This window comes from Lutra lutra, chromosome 8 (assembly GCF_902655055.1).
Source record: "Lutra lutra chromosome 8, mLutLut1.2, whole genome shotgun sequence".
Lineage (NCBI taxonomy): Eukaryota > Metazoa > Chordata > Mammalia > Carnivora > Mustelidae > Lutra > Lutra lutra.
Window position 1 is genome coordinate 45,749,431 of NC_062285.1, and position 9,620 is coordinate 45,759,050.

Below are 9,620 nucleotides of genomic sequence, written 5' to 3' on the forward strand. Positions count from 1 at the left end.
AGAAGCAAAAATGGATTTCTGTCTCAAGAAGTTCAGCACCTAAGGGAAGACAGAATGGATGGTAAAGAGAAATTCAGGCTCAAGGGAAGTTATCTTGGAATAGGCAATAACCACTTTTAAGAATAAAACCTTAATTATCTAGAGCCCTCGGGGAAATGAGTTTCCTGGGTAACCATCTTTTCTAGGTGACCTAATGCTGCTTTTTAAAATACCACTGCTAATTTTGACCATTTTTTAAATACTCCGCGTCACCAGCAGTGGCAATATCGGGGTGGTCTCTTGCCTTGAACTAAGGGTGACCCTCCTTTATGACTTCTTTGTCTCACCTTGTTTAGATCTCACTGTCGCTGCCCCACGGCTGTAGACCCACAGAGGCCCACAGGGTGGTTCGCCTCTCCTAGGCTAGCCACAGAGAGCTGGCTTGAGTCTTTTCTCTGTTTTTTGACATCTTGGAGCAGCTTTCTTTTACTGTCAGCCATCTTTTACTGTAACTTGCCATCATTTTCTCTGTCCAGCATGCTCTTGAGCTGGGTGAGGGTGTGTTCAGCCCAGAGAGATCAATCTACTTGGTATTGACTCAGCCAGGTTTCTTCACTTGAAAGGCTAAAGTCTGGACCACTGCAGTCAATCACCGGGATAATCAACCACTGAGATCGTTGGCAGCCTTTCCCAACGTGGTTCTATCTCACAGACACAATTAATATAAACCCAAGAGTCCTCTGGGGTGAGCATCTGAGAGACTCTTCTGAATATAGTATAAGCTGCAGTGTGTAGTTTTGGGGACATCTATCTGGCTCTTTAGCCAGAGGCCTCTCTGGACTCCTTTCTGTTTATTTCCTGATCTCAGCAGGGGAGCCCTCCAAAAGGGCTAACTGGCTGCATCTTCCCTCAAATGCAACTGAAGACATTTCCGAGTAAAGCTGGAAATTCTCTCCATTCATATAGAACAGGGTGTCTCTCCTCCCCACCCACCAGCCACCCTCTGGGAGGAAAAGCATTTATTTGGTATTAACTCAAATAGCCTCTCCTCTGCCACCTGTAGTGTGTCCTGCACTCCTCCCCTCTGCCTGGGCTGCAAGAAGACTTGCATCTCAAGGACTTTATGTCCTGGAATCTTAATCCTGAGATCATCTGCTGCAGAGTTTGGTCTCAAATATTGTAACGATGGGCTGGATGCCAGTTGCTTATTTTTATTTAATTATTATTATTTTTTTTATTTTACTTTATTTCTGCCAGTCTCCTTTAGTAGGAGACTCAGTAAATCCATAAAGGGTCTTAACAGAAGAAATAGAAGAGCCTTCTGGTGTTCCGAATTCCATAAAAATCACAGTCCTGAGGGCAAGGCAGAGATATTCCCAAGTAGGGAAAAGCCACTGGTAACATCAGGGTGGTCTGTTGTTAAAGGTCTGTCGTGAAAGCCTTCCAAGAAGCCTTCCTTACAGAGTGACATTTATTATCTTGGTGATTTATCCGAGTCTAGCTTTTAGCTTTTCGGGTTCAGAAACGGGTTTAATCAACATACAAAGAACAGATTCATTGTCAGAGCTGGGCTCACCCTAACCAAGCTTACAAAATTGATCTGGAAACCGAGATGCCAGTTGACATTTATATGGAGAAATATAAGTGACTGATACTCTTGGAGTACAATGACTGGCTCATTCCTTCCCTGTAGGCAGGCCTACACAAGGAGCCCGATCAGAATCAGGTTATTTGGTGAACGTGAAATCAGAGTTAACAGTGAATCATGTTTAATGGCATAGGCTGAGAGAGTCATTCATCCACACTAAATATGGTCCTACCAGCAGAACTAAATCTCTTTGAAGTCTGTCAGCGAAGACTCTCTCTGATCAGTATTTGGATAGCCACCTGCCAATGTTTTGTCTCATTTTTTTATGCCTCAAGGCCAACCCAGGCCCACACCCACCAAAATCCCCTCCCACACTGGTTTTTAGATATTAATATTTCCCACTGGCTAATGATGTAATCCTTCTTTTTCCTTAAGTTTAAATCTCTGTGAGCAATCTTTCCAATTTTAGTATATGTGCTGCTGAAGCGAGCACTCTGTGAGCAATCTTATTTTCAAATTCTTGGGAGGACCACCCCCACTAAACCTACGTTGATCAAGAGGAGAGTGTGGCATTGATAAGAGTGGGTAGATAGCCCGTCCACACCAAGGCTTATCAGTCCGTTCCCAAACACCTTCACATTTTTACTGTATTCCTATGCTACATGTACTATTAATGTTTTTATTTAAATCAAATCACTTTTTAAAAACAATTTTATTGGGCACTTGGGTGGCTCAGTTGGATGAGCAGCTGCCTCTGACTTGAGTTGTGATCCCGGAGTCCTGGGATTGAGTCTCGCATCGGGCTCCCTGCTCAGCAGGGAGTCTGCTTCTCCCTCTGACCCATCCCCTTCTCCTGCTCTCTCTCTCTTTCTTTCAAATAAATGAATAAAATCTTTAAAAAAATAAAAAATAAAAACAATTTTATTTTAAAAGATTGACCATACATGGGAAAATTACTATCATTTGTCCTTAAAAAAGAAAGTGGCCCCAAAAATAAACACTGAAAAGAAAAGCTCTTATGTTTCCCAAGTACTTTTTCAGCTAGGCATGGTTTGTCAAGCAAAGCTCTGAGCCTGAGCAGATCCATATTAAAGGCAGACTCACTAAACAAAGACTTTCTCCTTGACATCACCAAAAACCTCAAAAGACTCAACAGGAGACTAATTTAGGAGGTTATTTAATGTAAGTGGTGCCTTGTCCATCTACCATCTAAAAGAATAATCTCACGTTAGGCATCCCACAATTTGGGAAAATATGGCCTAGACTTTTTTTTTTTTTAAGATTTTATTTATTCATTTGAGACAGATATACAGAGAGAGAGAGAGCGTGAACAAGGGGGGAAGGGCAGAGGGAGAGGGAAAAGCAGACTCCCCACTGAGCCGGGAGCCCAAAGTGGGGCTTGATCCCAGGACCCAGAGATCGTGACCTGAGCCACCCAGGCGCCTCAGCCTAGACTTTTTGAGACTTCAGGGGTATTTGAAAACTGTTTACACAGCTGTAGTGATGCCTTCTTCTCAGCCTCCCCCGACTCCAGATTCTGTCTGATGCCTTACTGATGGTCTCATTCCTGCTTCTCCCTACACAGGTACACCCTGGCAGCTCAGGACCTGGTGATGCGTGCCCGCGGTGTCCTGAAGGACAGAGGATGGCGGATATCTAATGACCGACTGGGCTCAGGAGACGACATTTCTGTATATGTCATTCCTTTAATACATGGGAACAAACTTTCCTGAAAATGGCCCAGGGCATTGGGAGGACAGCAGGGGAGAAAGCTGGGATACCTCTTAGCAGGATGGGACTGGGAAGTGCCCCAGCAGAGCTCCAGGGGATGCAACCTCTTCCCATCCCAGGTTGGGGGTTTGCTGCCAAAAGTCCTCTGGCTGTACTTCTGGGGGACCCTTAGTTTTCAGTTTCCTCTTCAGTAACAGGTCTGGATACTCAACAGAGCAAAACATAAAGGCTGCTACTGAGTGTTGTGTTTCTTTTGGTTCTTTTAATAGGCCTCCTAGGTGGCCCTTGCCTATTTGGGGTACACATGTCGTATTTATTTGGAGTAGCTGGCAGCCATTTTCAGGTGTAACTGGCAGAAGACCCTTCAGCTGGTCAAGCTGCCGGCTTCTCTATTGGTTAAAAGTACTGCATTGGAAAGTTGGGGATCATGCCTCAGAAAGTGTAAGCACCCACCTTCTAGTAAGCCTGAGACTGATTTCAGGGAACACCATCTGTGTGTGTGTGAGTGTGTGTCTTCCTTCTTTCATGGCTATGGTGGGGTGAAGCAGGGATTTTTTTTTTTTTTTCTTTTCAATATTCCTTGAATCTTTATTGTTTCCCTTCCATAAAACAGGCCTGGGACTTTCCAGTTCCCTACTGAGGAATTTGTGTGTCAAAGTCCAGCCCAGGCTGTCCCCATACCCGGTAGCCCACACCACCCAGGCAGCCTTCTGGAGCAGTGCCCAGGCCGACAGAGTCCTGTCTTTGTTGTGTAACAGTTTGTTCCTGAGTTGCATTTTTCTGACCAAATCAGTGTGTTTTCATGAAAATATGGGTGTTTCTTTGGACCAACAGTTCCTCTGTTGTTTTGAAGGATCTCCCTTTTTGTGGCTTGAGATTTCTCTGAGAATCTAGGTTTTCATTTCTGGAATAGTTGGCCCTCCCCACCTGCTGTGTCATGGGGACATACGTAAAGCAGTGTTTAAGAGATCAGAACAGGAAGCTCCATATATCAGGTCACCATACCTCATGTGAAAACCATTCCTCCATTTTGGATCCAGGTTCCATGGGCTGTGATTGTGCCCAAGGCCACTCCACGTCAGTAAGTATCCATGTTCTGTCAAGGAGCCACAGTCCTGCTCTCCCCCTTGTCTTTGGGCAAGGCCTACTCTAAATAGCCACTTGAGAAAAGTGAATCTGAATTGGGTTGACTGGTCATTCTGATGCTGTGAGCCCCGTTCCTTCCCCTTGGACTCCCATCCCATCCCAGCTGAAGCCCCATTTCCCACCGCTGCTCCACTTCTGAGTTTTCCTCACAAGAGCTGCAGAAGCAGTGGACACCAAGTCTACCTGCTGCTTCTCTCCCATGAGGAATCACAAAATAGATTTTTTAGAAATTACTTCTCTTAAGCAGACTACTGCTCTGCACTGGAGGACCCTGTAGAGTGATGTCCAGTTACTGAGGCTGCTTCCTGAACACCTCCTGTGGCTTCATTGCCATCTTGACAGTTTTGTGTAATTTAAATGTTCTTCCCACCCAATGAAGAAAAATGTCATTGATGTGATTCCCAAAACTGCTGGAGAGCCAATCCCAGCTCCCATGTTTGTTGAGTCCCTTCCCCAGAGGAGAGGAAAGGAACCTTTCCTCCAGGATAGTTCATCACCTTCCTGGAGTTGTAGATATTTTATTAGGAAAGGTCTGCCTGGAGCCTCTCTACTCAGGAATGAATTCATTCCACAGTGTGGAAATGATGCCCTGTCTGGTAGGTAAAGTACCATGGGAATTTACCGAGCAGCTGTTTGCCAAAATGTTGCCTGGGAAGAATTAGACTACCGCCTTGTCAGGGCTCATCTTCATCTGACAGCTTCCCTTCTCCTCCAGAAGATCTGAGCGACCCTAGAAGGCTCTGTGGGGACAAGTCCATGTTAAACCATTTGCTTCTCTGGCAGAATGAGATGCTGTGGGACAACATGCAGGCATCTCCCAGCAATGTGGTCCCCCTTCTGTTCCTGCCCTGACTCAAAGTCACATGCAAATGGAAACCAAGGAAGTTTTTTGTGGAGGACTCTGACCTCCCTTCTTTGGGAAGCTGTCCTCATCAGCATTCACCTCTTTCCCATGTTCCCATTGCCTTTCTGTTTTCTCTCCCAGGCTTCTGTGTTGGTCCTGCCTTGAGCTTTTCTACTTTTATTTGAGCCGCTGGAGTCTGACTTAGGGCGTAGATGTCATGAGAGTCTTCTACTCAATTCACCAATTCATGTACTGCCAAGAAATGTCTCAGGAAAAATTCTGGAACCCCCTTTTCCAATTTATCCTGAAATCTTGAGCATTTTGTTTTGCTGGTTTTAGTTAGAAAGGTATCCAGGAATTCTTTTCATAAGCCTCCTTGGTGGAAAGATCTTAGTAAAAAGCTGAAGCCCTATTTCTGTTTGTGGGATAAGAGGAAAATTACAAATGAGATGGATAAATCATATGTGGAAAAAGTGATTTGGTAATGCCCATAGCAGATCTACCCAACACTGATATTGCTCTGTGAATTGAGCTCACTCTGTTTGGCTTTATTTTTCACCCAGGCCTCGTGCCTTCCCATCTCAGAGCAGTAACTGTGTCTACATAACAGGGTTGGCCCTAGGAGCATTCCTGGAGAGGTCAAGAGGCAAGGCAACACACTCAAAATTCTGAAGAACATATTTATATGTGGTTCGGAATTCTTGTGTGTCTGACTTATAGCCAAATCTCCTTGTCCTAATGGCCTCAGAGGAAGTGTTGTTTAATAAAAAGCTTTCGATTTCCTAGTCCAGTCTTTATGGTTGTCTTGGGGCATGTGTGGCCACTTCCTCTAATGAAAGGTTCTTTCAGTTCTAAATCTCTTTGTTGGGCTGGACCCTGCTCTTCGCAATACCTGGGGACCGTCTTTTCCTTAAAGAGGGCAAATGCACACTCTGTCCACACTCTGTAGCATTTTGCCAGGTGACAACCAAACCTTTGTTCTCATGACACCTGCAGTGAGAGCGTGCCAGTTGGCAGGGATGGAGGGTCTGTTCTGTGGTGGTTCTGCTTACCTAACTGCCATTCCTGGTGTGGGAAGGGAGAGGTGGAAATCAGGCTAGGCCAAGTACTCGGCTGTGGACTAGGATAAAACCACAAAAGTGGCAAATTCAGTCCCTTTCTACAACTTGGGGGAATTGATCTTTTCATTCCTATCAGCTTACCTCTGTGGGGCTGTGCAAAGTCAGCTGTGCTCACCTTTTTCTTACTCCCAAGTATTCGTTTACTTCTCGACAACAACTACAGCTATAGGTGGATATTGGCAGGCAGGGCGGAGAGTCTCGGGACCCAGATTGGGCCTCAGATCTTGGCCATTCGGGCAGGATTTTTGGTTTACCAAGAGCACAAGCATGGAAATGTGGAAAAAGACTCCCACATCTTTAGAATTCTGCTTCTCCTCTAGACTGCACCTCCTTCCTCGTCTGCAAGTCTTTTTTTTTTTTTTTTTCCCAACATGGCCAAGAGTGGTTTTCCACCACAGTTTTCGGCTCTGACCTTTCCTTAAGTGGCCCAGCAGCACTGCTGTTCTCAGAGGGAATGTGTTAAACTTTTATGAGATTCTATTTTCAGCAAATTACCGCTTCTGGGACACTTGGAGAAAGCAGTGAAGAGTCATTGTCTATGCAGAGAACAATCAGGCTGACCCTAAAATTTACCAGAGCTAAGAAAAGAAGAAAACAGTATCTGGCCCCAGGACAGGATCTTCCATGAGAAACTTGCAGAGTCGTGAGGACTGTCCATTTGCAGAGAAGCATAAAAGTCTGCACACTGTGCACGGTCCACCATGTGGAGCTGGCTCTGGGTGGGTGCGGCTGACGTGGCCGACGAATACACTGGGATTCTTCAGAGGACACTAGCGTGCAGCCTCCTGGCCTCTTAGGCGCCCACCGTTGCAGCTCCTTGTCCGATCTGGTCGCGGGTCTGGGCGCGACTGCTCTTCCTAGTCCGTGATGTTACATGTAAATAGCTTTCATCTTTCCTCCGTGTCTTAGATGAAGTCTTGTTCACTAGCAACCAGGTAGACAGTGACCAAATGAGGCTATAAACATGGTGTTTTCTACTGCGACGTACTTGAAGGAGAACCTTGTGCCCCCTACCCCCAATCTTCCATAGTATTTTGTGTTGGGGAGTCCTGAGGTTATTCTCTTGTTTCTTTTTCATTTTCTCTGTTTCTTCTGGAGACCCAGGGAGGCCCACAGTGGAGATCATTCGTAAGGAATCATCACGGTCTGGGTTTCCAAAAGTACCAGATATACAGGGGATGACAGGAATCTGCCTGAAAATGGTATCAGGACCATGTACCTTTATGTTTTGTGATTGTGAAACCTTGACTTTTGTAACCCCCCAAAATGAAAACTGTTTAGTAAAGGGGATCTATTTTATGTGTTTCGAAATTTAGGTGCGATGTTCCCTGGAAAAAGCTAAAGAAATGTATATGCTCAGTGACATTTTAAAATAATAAAATATTATATATATGTATATAGGACACCTTTAGAAAAACATTTGTGTTGTTTTTTTTAATTCGCTCTGAAGTTTCTTCATATCAGGTAATGGAATGACGGGAGTGTCATGGCCTCACGGGGAATTACAAACTGAACAGATTCGAAAGACAATCAAAGGGGAAGGGATGCCAACTCTATAAACCTTCCCTTCACAAGAGTAGCAGTAAAGGCTATCCGTTTCAGCAGTGCGTCTAGAAGAAACATCTTGGATATTACTATCAAGCTTTGCTCCCAAAAGGTATTCTTTTTTCTCTTTTTATTGAGGTATAATTGATACACAATATTACCTAAGCTTCCAGTGTACAATGTAGTGATTTGATCATGTGAATATACTATAGCATGATCATCACAGAAATTCTGGTTAACATCCATCACCTCCCTATTAAAAAAAGTATTTTTTTTCTTATAGTAACACTCAGAAACTTTCAAATATGCAATACAGTATTAATTATAGTCACTATGCTGTATATTACATCCACATGGCTTATTTTATAACTGCAAGTTTGTATCTTTTGATCCTCAGTCACCCATTGCTCCTACCTCTCACTCCTGCCTCTCCCAACCACCAGTCTGTTCTCTGTGCCTATGAATGTTTTTTGGTTTTATTTTTCAGATTCCATATATAAGTGAGATTGTATGGTATTTATCTTATTTCACTTATCATAATGTCCTCAAGGTCCATCCACATGGTCACAAATGGCAAAATTTCATTTTTTTTTTTAAGATTTTATTTATTTATTTGACAGAGAGAGAGAGATCACAAGTAGGGAGAGAGGCAGGCAGAGAGAAAGGGGGAAGCAGGCTCCCTGCCGAGCAGAGAGCCCGATGCGGGGCTCGATCCCAGGACCCTGGAATCATGACCTGAGCTGAAGGCAGAGGCTTTAACCCACTGAGCCACCCAGGCACCCCAAGATTTCATTATTTTTCATGACTGAATAATATTCTCTGTTGTGTATTTTCCTTTTCCATTCATTCATTTATGGAAACTTGGGTTTTTCCATATCTTGGATATTGTAAATAATGTTGCAGTCATCATGGGGGTGCATATGTCTTTTCAAGTTAGTGTTTTCGTTTTCTTTGGATAAATACCCAGAAGTGGAATGGCTGGATCATATGGTAGTTCTATTTTTAACTTTTTTATGAATCTCCATAGTGTTTTCCATAGTGGCTGTGACAATTTACAGTCCCACCAGCAGTGCACAGGGTCTCCTTTTCACCACGTCCTTGCCAAGACTTGTCATTTCTTCCCTATTTTATAAGAACCATTCTAACAAGTGTCAGGTGATACCTTATAGTTTTGATTTACATTTCCCTGGAGATTAGTGATGTTGGATACCTTTTCATGAGTCTGTTTGCCATCTGTAAGTTGTCTTTGGAAAAATGACTATTCAGATCTTCTGCCCATTTTTTAAATTGGGTTTTTTTTAATTATTGAATTGTATGAGTTCTTTATATATTTCGGATATTAACCTCTTTTCCAGATACATGATTTGAAATATTTTCTCCCATTCAGTAGGTTACTTTTTCATTTTGTTGATGGTTTCCTTTGCTGTACAGAAGCTTTTTAGTTTGATGTAATCACACTTGTTTATTTTTGCTGCCTGTCGATGCTTTTGCTTTTGGTGTCAAATAAAGAAAAATCACTGCCAAGACCCATGTCAAGGATCTTACTGCCAATGTTTTCTTTTAGGAGATTTATGGTTTCAGATTACATTCAAGTCTTTAATCCATTTTGAGTTAATATTTATGTATGGTGTAAAGAGATGTTCAGTTTCGTTCTTTTGCATATGCT

At 43.5% G+C, this 9,620-nt stretch overlaps 1 protein-coding gene across 1 annotated transcript in view; it reads left to right on the forward strand.

Moving 5' to 3' along the window:
• Positions 1-7,802, forward strand: part of PPM1H (protein phosphatase, Mg2+/Mn2+ dependent 1H) — a 260,282-nt gene extending 252,480 nt beyond the window's left edge. The window contains exon 10 of the mRNA XM_047739722.1: positions 3,153-7,802. Within this exon, the coding sequence (XP_047595678.1) occupies positions 3,153-3,300 (148 nt within the window). The 3' untranslated portion in view covers positions 3,301-7,802. The remainder of the gene's footprint in view (positions 1-3,152) is intronic.
• The last annotated feature ends 1,818 nt before the right edge of the window (positions 7,803-9,620 follow it).